The sequence below is a fragment of the Peromyscus californicus genome, unplaced genomic scaffold, assembly GCF_007827085.1.
Source record: "Peromyscus californicus insignis strain IS unplaced genomic scaffold, ASM782708v3 Scaffold_9__1_contigs__length_137607984, whole genome shotgun sequence".
NCBI classification, from domain to species: domain Eukaryota; kingdom Metazoa; phylum Chordata; class Mammalia; order Rodentia; family Cricetidae; genus Peromyscus; species Peromyscus californicus.
The window spans coordinates 100,583,232-100,606,686 of NW_026294617.1; the positions used below are offsets into that span (position 1 = coordinate 100,583,232).

Sequence of the window (23,455 nt, forward strand, 5' to 3'; positions counted from 1 at the left end):
GCATTTACAAGTTCTTGCCTAAGACACGTCTAGCTGAGCTGCTTGCACCCAGGGGACTCTGCTCTTGGCATCTTGTGTTGTTTCCTTCAATAGACATAGTAATAAATAAATAGTTCTCTTAACTCTAGGATGGCTTTGAATGGCACCTGTTCCATGTGTGCCTTCCTCGACTTCCATCAAAGAGATGATACGTAATAACTGCTGCATCACAGTGGAGTACACACACCTCCCAGATCTCCACTGTCTTCTGACCATTTCCACACTTGTTCCCTGCAGCAAACTTCCTCTTGTCAGCGTCTTTTACATATGAAGACAGCCTTGCAGCAGCTCAATGCTTCATCTGTGAACACATGGCTAGGAAGGATCATTCCTAGGCTGATGGATGCCATGAACTAAGAACAGCAGACACCTACGCCGGCCTACTAAAATGCAGCTGTGCTAGCTGACGAGTGGGATGTTCTGATTGACTTGGATGAGTTTAACAAGAGTTGAAGGTCCAAAAACGAAATAATAATGGAGATGTTTATGGAAAGCAGGTTAAAATACTTAAAGGCGTTTGTCATGATGGGAAGTGGGGTGAAAGCAAATGTGGACTCAGTGCAGAAGCAGCCAAGGGACTGAGGGACCATGCTGCAGCCCAGCAGGGTGACTAAGCACACGACCTGGAGCCAACATGGACTTCTTGCTCCCACCGCTAGCTGTGACATCAGGTAAGTAACTGTCTCAGTTTCCTATTCATAGGAATATTCCTATTCCTAGCCCCTGTCATCCTCTCCTTTCTCTCTCAGGAATTCTACTGTCCCTGTTGTTCACAACGCAGGCTACCTTCTCCATTTAGGCTCTCATGAAATAAAGAGGCATTGGATTAAACCACTATTCTTTGCTAATTGAAATAAAGAGCAAACAAAGTTGGCTCTGTCCAAGACCTCGGAAAGATGCTAATTCAGAGAAAACGACTTGATTCCTCTTCCTCAGAGATAATACTCTCAAGACAGAAAAAGGGCATCAGCGGGTCAGAAGAGATCTTAAAGAGGGTTATTAGAAATATCCTGAGGCACTGGAAAGATGGCTTAGAGGTTAAGAGCTCTGGCTGCTCTTGCAGAGGGTTCAGTTCCCAGCATCCACATGGTGGTTACAACCACCCAGAACTCCAGTTCCAGGAGATCCTCCACAGGCACCAGGCATGTATGTGGTGCACATGTATTTATGTAGGCAAAAATCTGAAACTAACATAGAAGTGTCTGGTTAAATAAATAAAGATATCCCAAGAATTACTTCAATTATTAATAAAAGGGAATAAGGAACTACTTATCGAGCACTTACTATGTGACATACACTTCAAGTTGAAACAGCATACTATTATGCTCATAAAGCAAATAGCTAAGACTTAATACTCAGAGCTTAGACACCTGGATAATAAGCTCAGGAAGAGTAGATAAAGGCAGTTATCAGATGAAGCAACAAGCTTTTCATCTGAATAGAGCTCAATGAGGCAGCCACAACTGGGAACAGTCCCCTAACATTTAGGTGCTGTCCTGACTCACATCTTATCAGAATGGAGTTGGAACTTAAGATTTAAGGAGTAAGCAGGCTGACACACTTAAAATTACTACCTTCGCTGGTCTGAATTTTGCTATAGAATTATGAATAATTTGCATAGCATTGGGGATCAATCACAAGGCTTCATGAACGACAGACAAGATTTCTGCCACCGAGCTACATCCTCAGGCCTTTGAGTATTAAAGACGATCCAGAAACTGTCTTGAACTACATACTTACTGAATGATAACCAGTTTCCCAAGTCATTTCAGCAATCGCCTCTATCATTTAACAGCATAAACAACTGGATATATTGAAAACATTTCTTGACCTTTTGCCCTCTGCTTTCAAAGACGGTAAACATACACAAAGGGAAATGATCTCTCACTCTTCTACGCTCTTAAGAACTATAAATGCTTGTTCTTGTGTAGGAGTCTCTAGCAGGTGATGGGAGAGAAACAGGTCTGCACCTCTACACTGTCTCTCATTGGAGAGGTCATATCACACTGTGGTAGGCTACTCCATAATCCACATCATGCCATACTTGCATGCTTACCCCAAAGTTTGCCAGTTCACATGCTTTCAAAGACAATGGTTACTTTTCCCAAGTGAGTAATGCTCTCCGCCCCCAATATCTGAGTAAATTTGGCCACACGGTATTTAGAAGCCAGAATTTACAACAATAGCATTCTCACCTAACCAAATTAAAGTTCACGAGCAGAAAATACAAGCAAAGGATGCAAATGAGCTTGTCAACTTCTACAAATAGGAATGATTTCACTTGACCATTAACCTCTTTCTTTCTGTGTGACCATTAGCTACTGATGGCAATTGATACCCACATTAACCAGGTCATGAGCTTGAGGGAGACCAGCTCCCACTTTTCCCCCCAGGGAGAGGTGAAAAATATTTAGATAAAAAAAATAGAGGGAGACAAAAACACAGGATAGCCTTAGGAGGGTCTGGATCAAAACCCACCAGCCCCTTCTGTCTCTACTAAAGGGCTTTTAAAGGAATGCCAGGGGGTGGAGCAAAAGACCTCCCCACAGCACAGCCAAGTGCAGACCATCCCAGACCATGCATGTGGTCCAGCCATCCCCTAATGCAGCCCTGCTGTGTAAAGCAAGCTCAGCTCTCACTAGGAAACCTTTGTGGGCTCCCACATGAGCTCTGTCACCATCCTTTTACAGACTCAAGGCCAAGGTATTAAGGGACTCTGTGCTGCTCTAATTTCTTAGGAGTGGAAGAAAACCAGTGAAGGAAAAAGAAAATGAGTCAAAACAAATATTCCTATGTGTTTAAAATTTAGATAAAATGTGCCTAAAACATCAATTGTTCCAACATGCAACAAATTCCTAGCCTGCTTCAATTCTGCGGTATATACTTGGGTCTGTGTGCATTTTACACTGTTAAACTTTGAGGATTCTGACTCCATCTCAAGTGGAGAGAATCTACCTCATCTTCTGTTCATAATCACTTTCAGTTAAAAGGAAGATCTATAACACATACATATAGTGATCATTTGAACATTCTGTTTAGCTCTAAAGGAAGTATTTATTAGAAAAAAATGTCCAAATCATTTAGACTAAGGGAGTTAGGTTTTTCCTCTGGCAATATAACAATGTTCACACCTGAGTAAGTGATGGAGGGCTTGGAAGCAGGAGTGGTATGATCATCCAGAAAGTGAGTTTTCTGCTGGAGAAATGTTATGGGAAGTCCTAGATTTATAGCTTCATAACTGACTGTATATACTTGAGACTAGCTAAATTTCACTCTAATCAACAAGCATTAAGGAGAGGACAATGATAAAGTCCAAATGAACTCTGATATTATAGCATTTTGTACATTTTGTTTTGGTGGTGAGTTTGGGATGCTTGAGATTGAGCCCAGGGCCTTAAACATTCGAGGCACAGTGCTCTACTCCTGGCCTCCAGCATGCTTTAAAACATAAGCTGCTATAACCAATTAGAATGTGTAAATCAGCAATTGAGATGGTATAAAGACATAGGCTGCAATCACTCCTAGTGACAGCTGTAACAATCTATCTCACCTCCGTCCACAAGTGGCCTTAAGTGAGAATAATTCATGGCCCTTACTTAGCTTTAGCAGAATGGGTGTGTGTATTGTTTGTTTCTCCACATAAGGGCTCAAAATGTAGCTCCCCAATTCACCACAGCCACAGGGTCCATACAGCTGCTGCAGTATGGACCTAGCCTAACTCTGAATGTGACTGCCTCCCTAGCACTTCCAGGCTGACAGCTTTACCTTTCAGAAGCTGTTACTCCTGACCATCATCTCCACAAGTGGCTCTAACAGAACAGGATAGTTTTGCTTGGGTACAGCACTCTTCACTACAGAACTGTAGGTGATACCAACTACTTCCCTGTGAAGCACGAGGTCTAAGCACTTTGGGCCTCCTCCTTCGCATCCTTTGAAAGGAAAGATGTGGGAAGAACGGCTCCTTCTAGAAATGGACACTGCCCTGGCCACACTACCTGGAGCTGAATGCCATGTAATGCCAGGCATGCTGCTCTGAAACTTTAGAAAAACGTAAGGCTATGCCACAACTTTTACTGTCCAGGAACAACTAAAGCAACTAAAAGCCCATTTTTATAGATCTTTGTGACAATATGAACTCACAAAGATCCACCGTCTCTGCCCTCCAAGTACTGGGATTACAGGTGTGCACCATCACGCTGGGCACAGCACTGTAAATGGATGAATTCTAATTGTTACCTTCTTTCCTCGACCAACTGATTTTACTGCTTTCCTACGTAAGATGAGCTGTGGATCTAAGCTCCAAACTACAAAGAATCTACTCTTTCTCTGTGAGATGAACTATGAAACATATCTGATAGGAGCTTAGGCCAAGTGAACCATATTGCCACTGTCCTTTATGCCCAGAATTTGGAACACAAGAATCTGACGGAGAATCTATGGAGGGAAGGGATACTCCTTAGTCAGATCTCCTAAGAACCCACCACTGAACCAATGGTAATTCCTACCTTCTCCTTACAGGTCAAATCTGACACACAGTTTTGCTTTTGGATAATTTATAATTACTGAAATTAAAAACACCATGACAGCAAATATTCTACCCACCTGTGCTATCTAAAGGGCGTCTGCACTAGAAAGCACCAGCTGGTTTGAGAAAGCCAAGCTCAGCAAGCATTTACCGTGTCAGTCCTTCCAGCTGTGTTCCATGGCTCTCATGTATACCCATCTGTGACAGGGAAAACGCACATGCAATCCAAAACAAGAGCTTCACTGTAGGTTGGGCCCTTTCCATTTGCTAACAACAGCAATTGTGTTTAAGGAAAACCAACTCAAATTTCAAAGTTTTAAAGTTTTATTAGAAAAGTTATAGCAAAATAAAAAAGGAGTTACTGAGAACAATAATGTATTATCTCATCTGGCATATTCAAATCCATTCAAGCATGAGTTAAGTTGTGGAAACACAACAAGCATGAAGCTTTCCACAGCCCACGACAACCAGCCCCGTGGAGAGAAATGCACCGCAGTTTTAACAAAAGTCAACTGCAGTCCCATCTTCCAAGCTATGTTCTTGCGGGTTTTATGTAATTGCTTTTACATAAAATGTTTTCAGTAGCAACTTTAAAGATTTATGTCATTTCCTCATCACCAAGCATTTATTCTGTAAAATGTCTAAACCAACCCCCTGGCAAATCTGTTTTCACCTTTGTTAAGACACATCAATCCAAGATCAAGTCCACACTACAGCCCTCCGACTTGGGTATGTGCCTTCTTTTGCTTCTTAAGAAGCATGATTATGAGTCATCTGTAGCTGCACAATTTACATTATGATAAGTTTTTGGTTTGGTTTTTTAAATCTACTAAGTTCTACCTCTTCCTTTACCTACCCTGAGGGCTCCAGCACCCCTCGGATCCTGATCTGGAAGAAAGTGATTTCATCTCTCAGTCTTCAGTACTCAAATGATACTTCAAGTTATTTTTTAGGATTTAAAAATAAGGAGGAAATGGTCTACATCTTTCTAGTGTTTCAACAAGAAAATGTTAAAGGCCCAAAAGAGGCTCACCACTAGTCTGTTCTACCCAGGTTCCCGGTCTCCCGTTGCCGTGGAAGCCATGGCAAGAACAACACAGCCCCGACTCCTGCCATGCTCCTGAGATGCAGAAGCCACTGCTTACCTATTTCCAAGCCAAAGCCTCGGGTGAAATCAGTCATTCCGTCCGGCTGCGTGCACGTGACTCACCTACCCTGAGCAGTACTGCAGTCTCTGTGACAACTGCAAGGACCTGGGGGTGGGGTGGGGGTAGCTAAGGTCTTTCTGGCAGCATAGAAACTAAAGCAAAGTGCAAGCTGAGAGTGAGTTCTAAAGTACGTCTCCACAATAGAAGCCAGAGGGGTCATTGTCAAGTGTCTTGAAGTTACCGCGGTGGAAAGCCACCTCTGTGTGTGCCTCCACGACCACCCCTAAAGCCACCTCTTTCTCCTCGGAAATTGGATCTATTTCTTTCTCGACCTCGGCCAGCAGATGTTCCCCCTCTCCCTCCACCTCTGGGTGCTCCACCACCACGGTCAGACTTGGACTTGGGAGGAGGTGACTTGGGTCTGAGCCTCTCGATTTCCTCTGTACATCCAGTCAGGTATGAATTGGGGGCACTGAAATAGGATGCGTATGTCTCTGCATTGTAGTTACTATTTGTGAGCGTTGGTCCAACTGTGAGCCAGCCTGAAATAAAGGGGGAAAAAAACGATGAGACTTTCCATCTCCTTTCTCTTTTACTGGTCCTGTAGGAGCTAGTTCAAAGCCTCATCATGCCGGGCGGTGGTGGCGCACGCCTTTAATCCCAGCACTCGGGAGGCAGAGCCAGGCGGATCTCTGTGAGTTCGAGGCCAGCCTGGTCTACAGCGCGAGATCCAGGAAAGGCGCAAAGCTACACAGAGAAACCCTGTCTCGAAAAAAAACCAAAAAAAAAAAAAAAAAAAAAAAAAAAAAAAAAAAAAAAAAAAAGCCTCATCATATTCTTAAAGCTGGCTCAATTACCCACACAGCCACCATCTCTGTATAGAATGTACAACACCCATGGTCCTATTGTAAAAGGGTTCATATGCACATGCCTTGCTTCTTATCCTAGATTATGGCTTTTGTGAAAAATCATCCTCACTGTTCCCCATTCATGTACTATATTGCTAAAATACCACTAATAAAAAAATATTTTAGGATATAACCAGTTTGGATTGGGTTAAAATTTCAGAGTATATACATATATATTTCCTATTTATTTGAAAAAGGGGCTGCTGTTTTCTTATTAAATCTTTTCTCTTACACAAAATATACTCAGTTCTTAGGTCCTAGGAGGTCAAGCACAATGCTGTTGCTCCTCATATCATCTTTCCACGGGCAATGACTCCTCTAAAGACACAACAGCCAAGGAGATGGACAGAAATGCACACCACCATTCATAAGCAAGGAAACAGAAGCACGGGGCTATTCTCTCACCCCAGTCAGAGTGGCTATGATCCAAGGGAAAGGAAACTCCTATGGCTGGAGAGGCTGCAGAGAAAGGGGAACTCCTACATGCTACTGATGGAAATGTACATGAGAACAGCTGTTACTGGAACACAGTACAAAGGTTTCTCAGAAAACCAGGATGAGGACTTTGTATGACCCAAAGATCCCACTCCTGGGTACATATCTAAAGGAACTAAAACCACAAAGTCCTTTTGTTTACTATAGCGCTATTCACAAGCAGGATATGGAAGTGACCTAGGTGTCCACTGATGGATGAATGGATAAAATGACTGTCATATACACACAAAAGGATGAAATTCTGTTGCTGAGTGTAATGGAAGTGGAGGGCATTATGTTAACTGAAATAATTCGGGCAAAGAACAAATACCAGATATTCTCATTTACAGGTAGAAACAAAAAGTGCATCTGAAGGATGCAGAGACTAGAACAGAGGTTACAAAGGCCAGGTAAGAGCGAGGGGGAGGAGAGTGCACAGAAGGGCAGGAAGGTGCAGTGATGCAGAGTTAACTATGAGTGACAACTAAGTATGTCAAAACAGCATAGAAGATTCAAAACTTTTCCAATACAAAGAGAAACTGAGGAGACAGATACTGCAATTACCCTGACCTTACTACACACATGGACAGAAACATCACTATAATCCCAAAATGTGTATAATTATAAGGTATCAAAAGCTAAGTGGAGCAGAGAAGACTTTCAGGCAGCAGAAGTACTCGGTGTAATATTATAATGGTTGACATACACTATGACCAACTTGTCTAAATCCATAAACACTACACCCAACATCAATCCTAACGTAATTTATGCACTTTGCACAGTTATGTAAGGACTACTGACAATGGGGGAGGCAATGCACGTGTGGGGCAGAGTGTACAGGAAATCTCTGCCTTCTCAGTCTGCTAGGATAAAACTGCTCACATGTGAAGTACAGAGAAGAGGAATCAAATATGTAAGACTTCTATTTTAAACAACACTATGTCCTATTAGCTTAGAACTGCATCTCAAAGAATAATAAAACTATCTTTTCAAAACTGAGGTCTCACCTGGCCTGATAGTACTATCTCTTCCAAACAGATGAAGACGTCTTCTTCCAAGACAAAAATGCTCTATTATATGAAAAATTTCTACAGGTTTTTCTATATTGCCGATCTCAGGTTCTTCTGTGATAATTAAGTCAATGTCAACATTAGCATGAATGAAGTCCCCATCTGTGCTTCGCTTCACAGTTCCTTTGATCCCCATGAGGCAATGTTCCTATAACAGAGCAGTCCAATTAATTCTCATTACCAACAATCATATTTCATAGATGTAACGTTTTCAATGTCCTCAATCAATTCTAAAACAAATTCATTTCTATGGGTCATTGGAATGTTTATGATAAAATTATGACAGAAAAGCCTAGATCCCTGGCTGTCAGGCAATTGTCAAGTAAATAAGAAAAACATTTCTTTCCACTTCTACATGCTCTCAGATACTTTCATTTCCAAGTCCTACTTCACTTCCAATACAGGTATGAACCACATAACTCTCCACTTTCCCCACTGGAGTTCCACATCAGTTCAGTTATGACACAATCTACCTCACTGGTACAGACCCCAGTGGTTAAAGGCATATGATCCTAAGACGGCACTCCAACTTCAGGTTTGAATCCAAAGTCATATGCTTCTGACCAATTATATAAATTAAAAATGCAAATATAAATTAGAGGATGCAATGATCCTCCTGAGTTCAAACATTTGCCTGGGTGGCTCATGGACTTAAGAAAAGTGCTTTACTTACTATAGCATGTTTATTAGAAAAGAATGTACAACTCAAGGAGCCAGATAGGAGGATACATATGATAAGGAGTAGGGTAAGGAGGATGGAATTGAATTCTAGGCTGCTTCCAGGCACACCTCCTTCTCAGCAATTCCACAGCTTCACCACCCTGGAGATTTTCTAGATCCTGTCATGTACATGATCTGGTTCAAGACTCAGTAAGACAGATGCTCCCTCCAGTGGCTTCCAAAGTGTAATACGCAAAAGCTCTTACAGCTTAAACTAGCAGACAGAGTCACATGCAGAAGTCCTCAGTGGTTCTTGTATAGAAAAAGGCAAGATTTGCTGGGTGGTGGTGGCACACGCCTTTAATCCTAGCACTTGGGAGGCAAAGCCAGGTGGATCTCTGTGAGTTCGAGGTCAGCCTGGTCTACAGAGTGAGTTCCAAGACAGCCAGGGCTGATACACAGAGAAACCTTGTCTCAAAAAAAGAAAACAAAACAAAACAAAAAAAGGAGGAAAAGGACAAGATTAGGCAAACATGGCTCTAACTGGTAAGCTATTAAGTGCTATAGTCATTTATTCTTCCTGAGCTTAGAGAAGGGCAAACTTCTGTATCAGAGCATACACCTAAATTGGAATTATGCCAGCTTACAATATACAGGGAGCCACTGTCTAGCAGTGTGCACTGGTCCAAGATGGTGAAGGAGATACTTTTTAAGTTGTAATGTAATAAATGTAATAAGTAATAAATGTAATAAAGTAAAATAAAATGAAGTAAAAATGTAAAAAAGTAAAAATGTAATAAATGTAATAAAGCTTGTAAGCTACTTTACAAGCACGAGAGCCTTACCACTGAAATTAATTTCGTAGTATATACTAATTTAGAGAAGTCTGAGAGAATGAGAATATAGAAAAGAAAGTAAAAAAAGGCAATACCTTTGTTCTCTGAAAAACTGCCTTTGGATCTAGAGTCTTCGTCTTTCCAGGATTGTTTTTATTGGTTTTAATCCAACAAATATCTTCACATCTTCTATAACCCCATTTTCGTAAACACTAGAAATAATTTCAAAATTAAATTCTTTAAAAAATACTTAAAATAACCAGAATTAAGAAATTTTCTAGAGGGATACCAAATTTCAGAGCACCACAACAACTCTGCTCTAATGCAGACAGAAAAAGAAATAAAGGCATAATACACATTAAATAAATCTTTTACATATTACATTAGTTACTTTTCTTTTCACTGCGACCAAATATCACATATGTGATATACCTCAAAAAACATAAAGTACCTTATGTTTTTAATTCTAAATCATTTTTAAACTAGTTCAGAAACTGAAGACAAAGAACATTAATCTTGTAGCCTGTAAAACTTATTTTTTTCCCCTAATGAACATAAGAATCCACCTGAAAAGGAACTGAGAACAAAACAACAAACTACTTACTACTCTCCCAAGGTCCAGTCCTTCCCCAGAACCGCACCAGAGGAATATAAATGACCGAGGAGCTGCGATCTCATCGATTTCTAACTTCATAATCTAGAAGGAACCAAAATAATAGTGCATAAGGTTTGCCATTTATCATAAATCCAAAGAACAACTATTGAGACGTATTAGGATCTCTACAGATGTATTCTTCAGATATTCTAGGAAAGACCATAGAAAATAAATCCTATGCCTGAAATTACTTTGATATGCTGCTGTTTTGTTGTTCTATATACAAGCACCACACATACATGTGCAAAAATACACACATATAAACTTGTTTCCCATATGTGTTCAAGAGAAAAAGTTGATAGAAAGATACACTTACAGAATGATGGAATTTTACTACAGGGATTATAAAAGAAATAGAGGTTAAGAGAGCCCACAGGGGGCTGGAGAGATGGCTCAGAGGCTAAGAGCACTGGCTGTTCTTCCAGAGGTCCTGAGTTCAATTCCCAGCAACCACATGATGGTTTATAAGTATCTGTAATGAGTGCCCTCTTCTGGCCTGCAGGGATGCAGGCAGAATACTGTATGCATAAATAAACAAACAAACAAACAAACAAATAAATAAATATTTTTTTAAAAAAAGAGAGCCCACAGTTATTGACAAAATGAAATGTAAGTTGGGTGTGGTGGCATATGCCTATAGCCAGACAGCTTGGGTGGCCGAAGCAAGAGGCCCACTTGTGCCCAGGTATCTGCAGGAAGCTTCTCTTACAGGCGAGTACTGAAAGTCTTCTGCTGTCTCTTTGTTCATACTTACTGCAGTCTAGACCAGTTCACGTGCCAATTGGATGACCTCACTAACCTCATTAAAACCTTCAGAACCTCAGTGACTGTCAAATAGAAGACTAAACTCCTAAGAACCACAGTGTAGTGTACTCATAACTCCACTTTCAGACCAAATAAGCACATATTCATCTGAAAGGTAAATATTTCATATAGTTTCACCATACGTCATCCCACGTCCAGCACTTCTCATTTGCGGTGATGCCAGTCTCTCTATAGTATTCTTCCAAAGGAGGCTCCAGAAGAATCACATCAAATTTGGGGGTCAATTCTCTGATGTCAAAGGCTTCTATGTCTGCTTGTAAGTACCTAACAAAAGGGAAAAGGATTTTGAAATATCTCCAGTGGTAATGAAGGAAATTCCTTACCCAGTATTATTGGATAATTATTGCTAAACATTATTAACAAGATAATCATGAGCTAACTACTAAATAGCTTTAGTAGGTCTTTTGTTTTACTGCAGACTTTATATCATCAAGCAACATCTTCCTTAGGACATGGACATATTTACAACAAAGTGAAAAGCATATTATTCTCTATGTATATCAAGAATATAGTCTTCATTTATTATTATACTGAAAATTTACACTTAGATGTCATCTTTAATCTATTTTGATTTTTGTATTATATAACATTATTTCCACTAGTATATCATTATTTAATTAGGTTAAAAAAATGACATCTGTCTAAGTTTCAAATTCCTCCTTTAAGAGTTTCTATATATGGACATTATTTACTTTTATGAGCTGTTCATTAATAAATATGTTTACATTAATGGTGCTGTCACACTACCTAATGAACAACTGGTCTTTAATGAAGTTATTTTTACACAGTATGGAAGTATTTTAAGTTCAAGACACTTTTTAAGAGGACATTTATTTATTATTACTGGGGGTGGGGAGGGCAGGCCATGGTGTTCAGACGGTGGTCAGAGGCAAACCTGTGCCCTGGGTTCTCTCCTTCCACCTCTACACAGGTTTCCGGATTTGGAACTCAGGTTACTAGGCATACAAAACTGGACAACAAGCAACTTTACCCATGGAGCCATCTCACGGGTCCCCAATTCAAGATACTTTAAATATAGGGATTTTTTTTCTTCTATTTAAGGCCAATGCTTAGACTGAAAACCACAGGCTTTAGTGAAGCCATCACTATCTCTGAAGGACAAGCACTTTCCTGTCATTTAGGTAACAGGTAGAGGACCAGACTTGCCCACAACAAGCTCTACTGAGAAGAGAGTAGTACACTGATTCCCCACCTCATAAACAAGAGTGCAAGAATATGTAGCAAAGCATCATGAGCCAGGCTTTGCAAGGCAGTTTCAATGCTACCAGCTCCAGGAGGGCAACTCCACCTTACAGATGGAAACTGTGAGGCAGAATTCACAAGCCTCCCAAATTACCTAGAGGATTAAATGAGATGCCACTATAGACTCGGCACCAGAGTTTCAAAATAATATCGTTTACTGAAAATAAGAAAGACTAAGGCTACAGAATAAACAGACTGATACTGTGAGTCAGAGTTAGAAAGAAAAAGCTTTGAATACTTACATAGGAGGAGTATTTGATTTAGCTATTAACTCATCCTTTAGTCTGATGAGTTCCCTAAGTTTAGGGTATTCTTCAAATCTGTCAGCTAAACCTAAGGAGGAAAAAATAGTACATCCTAAATTTCAGTTCAACTGAAGTTAGCACTGATAAATACAAGAGCTATGTCTTCTTTGACCATCACTTTAAATTAAAATCTGTAGTTCTTCTTTATTTTTGTTTTCCATACATAAGAAACACTAATAAGAAAATAAATTACATAAACATCTTAAAAACTAAAACCGTGGGGGCAGGAGAGATGGATCAGCAGTAAGAACACTTGCTGTACTTCCAGAGGACCTAACTTTGGTTCTCTGCATTCACATCAGATGGCTCACAACTGCCTGTGACTCCAGGTCCAGGGGATCTGAAGCCCTCTTCCAGCTTATGAAGACACATGCACTCACATGAACATACTCACACACAAACACATACACCTAATTAAAAATAGTAAATTAAAAAAAACAGTCTTTAACATGAAGAATAAGAGGGAAAAAGCTTGTAAAGCTCCTTCAGTCAGTGATGTGAATCACATTTCAAATAAAAAAGTTTGAAGACTGTATTGCTGTTGGGTTTGAACACAACAGTCAGTCTCTAGTCTACAGAATAGAAGGTAGAACCTGAAGCAATCTGAACCTGTCTTCCTCTATGATCTGATGAGCAGATCTGAGGTGTCCTGTTTGGTGCATGCAGATCTACAATCAGCCTTGGTCCTTGTTTTTTGGCATTAAGACCTTGGAAAAATCAGGTACCTTTTATCAAGCTATCATAACAAATATTCACTGGGTTTTTTGTTTTGTTTTGTTTTGTTTTGCTACATCAATATAAGATATTTTAGATCTTAGTTTTAATTCAAATCTCCACTTGATTCAAAATAAAATTAATACAACAACCTCTTCTCAATTTACAACAATTTTATACATATATTTATCTTGGGAAATCAGGTATCTTAAGAGATGACTCCATATTCAAATATGAGTATACAATTGACTGTAACTTTTTAATGCTACCCTTAAATTCTGCTTATAAGAACATTAAAATCAGAGCCTGGAGTGGTGGTATACTCCTGTAATCTCAACCACTGAACAGGCTGAAGCAAAAGGATCACAAGTGGAAGGCTTGGCTGGGCCACAGAGCAAGTTCATGGTCAGTCCAACAGCTTACATAGACCCTGTCTCAAAATGATAAAATAAAATAGGGCTTGGCACTTGCTTAGCATACACAAGGACCCGAGTTCAAGCCCTACTAGTGAGAAAAACAATATATAAAAATCACATTTAAATTAATTCTTCAGGGTGATGATGCTTACAGCTGACAGAATTTAGTTATATCACATTTAAATTTTTGTATTACAGTGATACTATCAAGAAACTAAAAATACAACTAGTAGAATGAGATAAAATATTTATAAATCATGTGTGTATGTACAGAAAATACAAAGAACTCTTTTAATTCAACAGGAAAAAGACAAAAAATGTACAATATAAGCAAAATATTTGGTTATTTCTTAAAAGAGATTTAAGTGGATTAATGTGCCTATGGGATGCTAAGCTTATCATTAGTCTCCAAGAAAATAAAAATCAAAACCATAGCAGAATGTGGGTCTGATGGCAGAGACTTGTGATTATTGCTACCCAGAGGCTAAGGCAAAAGGATGTTCACTTGGGAGATAGAACGCTTAGGCCATCTTGGGCTACACAATGAGACTATCTTAAAAAACAAAACCACAAAACAAATCCAGTGCACCAACCTAGTCTAAACTTTAAGACATCACACACTCTGGACACAGGAGTTGGAGGAATCGAGCTAGGACTGACCTGGAAGCCTCCTCCCTGAGGACTGGCTCTCGGTAATATTTGAAGGTGCTATTCAGGCCGCCAAGGGAGAGGAGCAAATGGTAGTCCTACCCAGCTTTAAAACCTATGAACCACAACAATGATTGACCCTGCAAAATATCCCCAGTGGTACAATAGTGGCACTTACATTTTGGGGGTAATCAACAGCCATCTATTTGGACTTAAGGCCCTCTCAATAGGAAGGAGTTCATGCCTAGTACTGTAAACCTAGTAACTATTGTGACTGGAGGTCACAGACCTGAGAGTACCCACTACTGTCATTTTCCTGAACCAATATAATTTCTAACTATATTCTAAACTTATCCTTATATCCACAGGTAAGAGCAGCTCTCACCCTCACATCAAAGAAGCTTCTTTTTTGCACCAGATGGGGCCTATTACAGAGATCCACAACTGGTCAAAAGACAGAGAACAGGGGACCGTGAGTGCCCAACTCCAACCGATATATCTACAACAGAGCCTTTACACCTTACGGCTCAGGGAAAATCACGGAAGAGGGAGTGGACAGATTATAGGAGCCAGTACACTTACTGTTACTAAGAGCCAGAGGGCTAGCACACCTACTGTTAGGTGCAATAGGGAAACCGCACCTCCGAAATCTCAACAACATGGTTGCCTGAACAAGACCAGAATAGTGACAACACCAGTGGCCATGCCTACATGGACATAGGGACTTGGTGCTACCGTGAGACAGGGAGAATCAGTTTCTTCTAGGGGTGAGCTACCACATAGGATGTGCTTAGCCTGACACAAGCACTTAACTAAACGAATACACAAATGTATACATATAACAGCAATAACTAAGAAGAGACCAGGAATGGGGTGGGAGTTACAGAGGGAGCTTGAGGGGAGGCAGATACAGTGCTCATGAACAAAGTTCTCAAAACATTAAAAAAAACATCATGGTGCTGGCTGGAGATGGTTCAGTAGTTAAGACCACTTGTTACTCTTGTAGATGACTCATGTAGTTCCCAGTACCCACGTGTTGGCTTACAGCCACAACCAAATCTAACTCCAGTTCAGGGGACCTGAAGCACTCCTTCTGGCCTCCAAGGGCACAAGCATGCAAGTGATGTACAGACATAAAGCAGGCAAAACACTCATATACATAAAATAAAATTTAAATTAAAAAAAGATCACAACAACCAAACACAAATCCACAATGGCATACTTAACACCCACCAGAGTGGCTATAGTGAAAAACATAGGCAGTAACAAAGAATGTAAAGAAGCTTGACTCTTTATACACTACTCATAGGAACAGGAAATGGAACGGCAGGTTTGAAAAGCTTTGGGGGTGATACCTCAAAAATTCAAACATAGAATTAATACACTTTAAAAAAAATTAAAAAGAATTACATGACCCATCAATTCCATTCCCAGGTGTCTGTCAAAGAAAACTGAGCATGTGCCATACAATACTTTTTATGTGAGTATCTATAATAATCCATAACTGCAAACCTAAGTGAATAAATAAAATGTATGTATGTGTGTATATTTACTTATTACATGGACTATTATTTGGGAATAAAACGATGTACTGATATATGCTACAGCACTAATAACCTCCGAAAAAACTGGCTAAGTCAAAGGAGCCAATCACAGAAGGCCCCATGTTGCATGAATTCAATTATATGAAATGTCCAAAATAGATAGCCAAACTTATAAAGAAAAAAGGTAGACTACTAGTGGTTAATCCTGAGAGGCAGGTTAGAGGAAGGAATGTGGTCCCACTGCTAATAGGTACAGAGCTTTCTTAGAGAAGCAAATGTTCTAAAACAGATTGCTGTAATAGTTGCCCAGAAGGCTCTCTATGCACTAAAAGAACACTGAATTATATCATTTCAATGGATTAACTATAAGGTATATAAATTACATAAAAAAATAGAGACACAGCATTGCTAAAAGAGAGGGAGGTAGAATAGAAGCCCCGAGACCCGAAGGAAAAAGTCAAACCTAAAAAAAGTTTTGTTAGAAATAATCTACAAAATGCACAAATCACATGCATATAACAATACTTTACAGTAGGATAGTCCAAATAAATCTGACATACCTACATCCCTGATGAAATTCTGAGGTCTATGTCCAGTGTCTACAAAATGTTGGCAGTAATCATTATGGGGATTTAAGCTCTGCGTTCCCTAAAGAAATGGTCAAAATTAAATACACAGTATGCACTCTGATGGCAGATACACTAACTTTGTGTGTTTTTCTTATGAAGCTGTACAAATTATGACAGATTGAAAAAGCACTAATATTTGAAAACACAACTAAAAACATTATTTGTCAACAGTTATTGATATGAATACACCATTATCACAGCTAAACATCCAAATATCAGAAGAATATTTCATGAGTAATTTAAGATCTTTATCTTAACACTGAGATCTCTCAAAAATTGAAAAAGTCCTAAGTCCTAGGTCCTTTCAGGCACAGAGCTTAACTGTCAACAGTTTTAAGACTTGAAAATTCTTTATATTACCTTAAGGAAGGTACTGGAATCTTTGTAAATCTCTTCTTCATAAGGCAAATTTTCTTCCTCTTGTTGCAATTCTAGCTCATCCTTGAAAAGGGAAACATAAGAAAACATTTAAAATCTATACATTTAGCTGGGTGTGGTGGTACACTCCTTTAATCCCAGCACTCAGGAGGCAGAGGCAGGCAGGTCTGAGTTCAAGGCCAGCCTGGTCTATAATTATTGCATCTTAAAGCGCAGTGTGTTTTATTTGCCTCCGATATGTTTATACTAGCATTGCATTAAAGTCTTTAGATTTACTTTCTAAAAAAAATTCTGTTAATTTATTTTATGGGTATGAGTGTTTTGCCCTCAGAGGTAAGAAGAGGGCCCCAGATCTATGGATGCTGGGAACTGAATTTAGGTGTTCTGCAAAAGCAGCAAGTGCTCTTAACCACTGAGCCATCTCTTTAGCCCCATTTTTATTATTTTTAATATGCGCAGGTATGTGTGCCTGCATGTTGGTATGTACACATGAGTGCAGGTGTCTATGGATAAGTGTTCAAAACCAAACTCAGGTTTTGCTAAGTGGGTAGGGAGCTGGGAGGGGGCTGTTTATATATGTGGGTGTAGGAGGGTAATTAACTAGTACTAAGGCTGTTTGAAAAAGTCATATGGTCATCTACTATTTTATAAGATATTCAAATACATAGCCATATATAAAAAAGAGTTTAATTCAAGTTGCCCTATACAGAGGATAATGCACCTTCCTGAAACGATGGGTTGCCAAATAAAAATCCCAGTGCCAGTGTGGGATACCTCCTCTTGAGTCAGAGGTGTCAAGAAGACCCCCCAAAATAGGCCATTGCCATTGTTCTTGGTCGTCGTCCCCCCCCCCCCCCCCCCCCCCCCCCGTGATGGTAGACACTATTGCAAGGGTGCACATACTTGAGTCACAAGACATAGAGGAACCAAGCTGGTACTAATTAGAAAGCTTCCTCCCTGCTGCTGGCTTTTATAAGGCTGGAAAGTGCTATGTAGGCCACTGGGAAAGAAAACTCACCAACAGCTTTATCCAGCTGTTACCCTCATGATACAATAACAACTGGCCTGGCAAGGTATGTGTATGGTGCAATCACGGCATGAATGTTATGAGGGTAACTAACCAATTACCTGAAATTCAGGCCTACTCTAAAACAGAAAACGCAAACCTGCTCCTGTAACTCTAACCATGACTTAATGTCTGGGAAGCTCATGAGCCCCAGGGAAGAACCAAGTGGACACAGTATCAAACTGCCCTCTAAATAGGTTAGTTCTACACTCATGGTTTAGTGCAGCTCACACTACTTAGAGAAGTTTCTTTGTGCAGTGGATAGCGGTTAATCCAGACTCAACTGGTCAAAGTGTCAAGTACCTGTGGAATATTCAGCCATGCCCCCAAGGCTCAGGGAACACAGCAGAAAAGGGGAAGAGGGATAAAAGACTAAGAGCAGAGACTGGAGGACTGAGATGGACATGGCAGGACCGCTGTACTCGTGAACGGACAGCAGCTCTGGTTGCTTGCAAACCATCAAGCCAGTCAACACTCCATCACGGAAAGTGAAGGGGCTCATCAGTCCCCATCCTTAGCTGAGGAACTATTAAGAGCTGAGTGTTGTATGGAGGGGGAAGGCTCCATTCTTTAGGGGTGTGGTTCCTGGTAGGTTAATCATGATCTAGTGAATAGCTGCACACTCTTCTGTTGTCTATGCACAGCACAAACTAGACTCTGGGTTTTTTTTTGTTTGTTTGTTTTTTTCGAGACAGGGTTTCTCCGTGTAGCTTTGCACCTTTCCTGGATCTCGCTCTGTAGACCAGGCTGGCCTCGAACTCACAGAGATCCGCCTGCCTCTGCCTCCCGAGTGCTGGGATTAAAGGCGTGCGCCACCACCGCCCGGCTAGACTCTGGGTTTTAAACATGGTTATGAAGTTGGGAGGGAGGATGGAGGAGTGGGAGGTGGGATGGATGCAGAATAATTAGGGGTTAATGTGATCAAAATACACAGCATTAGTAAAAGATTATATCAAATCAAAACAAGTGAGTTAGCTTGGGTTCTTTCAGAAATGGTTATATAGCTGCCTTGGAGTCATGAGTTGTCAAAATACTTTAATCATACTATCTTGTGTAGCATGAATCTTAAAAGTTCTTATTAATAAAAACAAACCTGGGCCAGGTATTGGAGTGAATGCTGGATGATCAGAGAGACAGAACAAGCCACAGCTAACCTCACCTGGCCAACTTCTCAGCTGGTCTTATTTCCTCAGACTGGAAGCTTCTGTGTCCTCATCCCAATGGCTCTCAGCTGAACTGCTGCTAGAAGCCTGAAAGCTTAACCAGCCAAAATGCTTCTAGTTTCTGGTCTTCACGCCTTATATACCTTTCTGCTTTCTACCATCACTCCCTGGGATTAAAGGCTGGCTTTCTGGGATTAAAGGTGTGAGTCACCATGCTTGGCTGTATCCAATGTGGCCTTGAACTCACAGAGATCCCAGATGGACTTCTGCCTCTGGAATGCTAGGATTAAAGGCTGAGTGCCAACATTTTTCTAGCCTAAGTATCTAGTGGCTTTTCTGTTCTCTGACCCCAGATAAGTTTATTAGGGTACACAATATTTTGGGGAACACAATACCACCACAATCTTGTGTTGTTAATATGGAATAATGTCAGCCAAAAGTCACTGCTGCAGCCCCTCAAAATCTGCTGCATTTCTATCAGCTGAAGTTTATGATATACTTATCTTTTTGCTATTCTGAAGAATATTACTGCCAGTGCTTACCAATAATTATATTGTTTTATATACATAATCATATGTAACTCACATACTCTTACATAAAATGAGCAAACTCATGTGAGTCTTTAAATGAAAACATAAAGGTTACTCATAAGGATTTTAGCACATCTTAAAATTGAGCTTTCTAAATGAGATGAATCTATCAGAAGGATTCATTTTTTTCTCAACCATGCAGAAAATCATCTCATTTCCTACTTGCCTTATATTCTTCTACTTTGTCTTCATCTGTGTCTCCTTCATCCAGACACTTCCGTTTTGAATTTGGAGCAGGGGTATCATAGGAAGCCCTGAAAAGTAAGCCACAACTATCACACAATAAAAAGGTGCATATAGATCTGCTTGCATTATTAACAAGTTATAGGAACAAAGTCAAATGTTTCCTGATTAAATATCTATTTATTCAGCTTATAAATCACCCAAAAAGTCACAGGTAATAATTTGTAGCCTATCTTTATAAGAGAGAAACCAAGTGAAAAAATAAGCTACTATAAAGACTGTATTATGAAAAGAAACTTTTAAACTGTATGTCATTTATACTAGTTTATGTATATGTTATACTATATACTATAAGCAAAATTGATACAATTAACTAGAATTTAAAAAATGACATGTTTTCTGAATTATCAAATGAATACTACTTTTAGGTTGTATTCTTTTATAATTTCATAAAAATTATAATTTATAATTTCACATTACTTAGGGTATGTAAGCTAATTCTTAGTGTAACATTTCACTTCTACCTACTTTGTAAATAGGAACTTAATGTTTTCGGAAAGTAATATTTCATAATTTCAAACTGACAGTAAAAAAACTGTTTCCAAAATCTCCACTTTCATGATTTTCCTAACAACACATTTATACCTACAATTAATTGTTCATTAAAAATCAACCCTCAATAGATGATTCCAGTCCTATGAGGTTCGGGCAGAGGTGCTGCAAGGCCAGCATGGGGTACATGACTGTGTCTCACTCCCCCCCAGATAACCCCCATGAATAAGCACAACTGAAAAATAAAACAAGTGATCTTTTCACACTGTAATCACGTCACTAAAACACAGTTGCTCAACATACCTGCACGTTTCTCTGGTCTCAGCAATCTCCCTCTGCTCATCTTTGCTATTTAACACAGCACCAATGCTATCTGCACTTTCAGCTCCCAACTAGGAAACAAAAACACAGTTAAAACACAACGCACTCTTCATACACTGCAAAATGCTAATTTTAATATATCAAATAGTCTATAGAAAGCAACCTCTCCCATAACACACTATCCATCAGCTTGAAGATAAACTCTAAGTGAACTGGTAGATCATTTTAATTATGAATGACTTTGCCAGCTGGAAAACATTTTATGCATTTGGTTATATTTGAAACTAAGATGATTACTTTTAGCCAATTCTGAATAAAAAACAATTTAGCAGCAGTAGCAATAACCAAAAAAGGCAAAGCACTTCATATGGACTGCTTCATAAACTGTATTCTTTTTTTTTTTTTTTTTTTTTTGGTTTTTCGAGACAGGGTTTCTCTGTGTAGCTTTGCACCTTTCCTGGAACTCACTTGGTAGCCCAGGCTGGCCTCGAACTCACAGAGATCCGCCTGGCTCTGCCTCCCGAGTGCTGGGATTAAAGGCGTGTGCCACCACAGCCCATGCTCTCACAAAAATTTATTCAGTCTTATTAAAGCAAAGATTTTAATAAAGTTTACTATAGCTTAAAAATGGTAATGTCTCCAGGCAGTGGTGGTACACTTTAATCCCAGCAGGCCAGCCTGGTCTACACATCGAGTTCCAGGACAGCCAGGACTGAAAATAGAGAAACCTTGTTTCAGAAAACGGAAAGAGAGAGAGAGAGAGAGAGAGAGAGAGAGAGAGAGAGAGAGAGAGAGAGAGAGAGAGAGGAAAGAAAGAAAGAAAGAAAGGAAGGAAGGGAGGGAGGGAGGGAGGGAGGGAGGGAGGGAGAGAGGGAGAGAGAGAGAGAGAGAGAGAGAGAGAGAGAGAGAGAGAGAGAGAGAGAAAGAAAGAAAGAAAGAAAGAAAGAAAGAAAGAAAGAAAGAAAGAAAGAAAGAAAGAAAGAAAATTGGTAATGTCAACTTTGGGTGGCCACTGGGGAAATTCTGCAGAATGCAACAAATGTAAACAAAATATTCTTTTATCTACCACTTCATATGACTATCCTCATTTCTCCAATGAAAAATTTCTTCCAATATATGAAATGCTCATCAATTTCAACTCCTCCATAAAATCGTCTCTAATTCTTTTTGATTAGAGGACAGAACACCCGCTTCCTATGGTTGGAATGTTTTCTAATTTCCTCCCCATGACTAATTTCTATTTGTAATTCATATCTCAGAATACAAGTCATTTCTTCAGAGAGTTCTTTGAGGAACCAATATTTAGCGATGGATTTAGCAAGCTGCCTCACTAAAGTTTTGTACATTTCCCTCCATCACTTATATCCATTTGTGTGGTGCAATGAAAACAGCCTCAGATTTTAAGTAAAACAAAGTATAATGTGTACCCTCTGCACGTGTAGTCCACTAATCGGCAAGCACTTACATACTCATCTACAAACTTCAGTGAGAGCGAAAGGTTTGGAAGACAGTATTTGGAGAGACAAATCTCAGTTAATTCTCTAGTGAGGAGCGGCCAGGGGAAGCAACAATCTTGGAGACCCATTCCTTGTTTAGTGAGTGAACATAACACTTTGTTTCTAATAATTACAAAGTAAGGATTCAAATATTGGTCGCGAGGAGATTGTATTTTAGTGCTGAATCTAAAATTTACTCTCCGTTTGCTCCCAATGAATCTTTCGACATGATCTCAGGAAAATACAAACTTCTTTCAAAATTAATCTCAAGAATGTGAAACTGGGCGCATGCACTGCTCTTCCAAAGGACCAAGCCCCAGGACCCACATTAGGAGGCTTACAACCACCCGTACCTCCAGCTCCGGGCAGACCCGACACTTTGGCACCCCTGGGGGCACTTGTACTCACGTGCACATACCCCCACACAGACAACAACGTGAAGCTGAACTGGAAGAACGGCAAGACGCGAAACACCGCTTACATAGTGAAGAGAAATGCAGAGGCTAACAGGCCACTTGCCCTTGTATGAACCGCTTATCTCCAACTACCAAATCCATCCCCACCACTGAAAAGGGTGCCCACAACGAGAGGTCCGCCAAGCCCAAGAGAAGCACTGGTGGGTCTTCTGCATAATGTCTCCGGCAGGCACTGCACCCGCCTGAGCTAAGAGCAGGGGGAAACTAGGGAATAAAAGTCTCGGGACAAAGACCTTGACCCTGGCAGTAGAGTTCACAGAAAGGGCAGGCGGGGGAAAAAAAAAAAAGGCGGCCGCGCACGCGCACCGAACATCCCTGCCACCCGGCCGCACACCCTGCTGAGCTAGGAGCTGCCGCCGTAACTTCTGCCGCTCCCGGATCTCCTGCAAGCGGCTGTCCATGCCCCAGCTCCAGCTTCTCACCGCCCCGACACAGCCGGCGCTCGCTAAAACACAAACCCTCCTCCCAAACCAGGAAGCAGAGTCCCGCACAAGCTTCTGACCGGGAGACTTTCACGTCCCTCAGGAGGGATTTCCGGCGCGCCCGAAACTGGTCGAACGCAGCCAGGAAG

The 23,455-nt window shown here is 40.3% G+C and overlaps 1 protein-coding gene across 1 annotated transcript; it reads right to left on the reverse strand.

Annotated features, from left to right (window-relative positions):
* Nucleotides 1–4,870: 4,870 nt before the first annotated feature.
* Mettl14 (methyltransferase 14, N6-adenosine-methyltransferase subunit) lies at nt 4,871–23,427 on the reverse strand. The gene is made up of 11 exons (XM_052731187.1): nt 23,220–23,427; nt 20,895–20,983; nt 20,023–20,110; nt 17,020–17,100; nt 16,591–16,678; nt 12,646–12,736; nt 11,263–11,404; nt 10,265–10,357; nt 9,756–9,872; nt 8,102–8,312; nt 4,871–6,254 (listed from the first exon to the last, which is right to left on the reverse strand). Exons 1-11 carry the CDS (start codon nt 23,283–23,285, stop codon nt 5,950–5,952), a joined length of 1,371 nt encoding a protein of 456 aa, XP_052587147.1. The 5' UTR covers nt 23,286–23,427; the 3' UTR covers nt 4,871–5,949.
* Between the last annotated feature and the right edge of the window lie 28 nt (nt 23,428–23,455).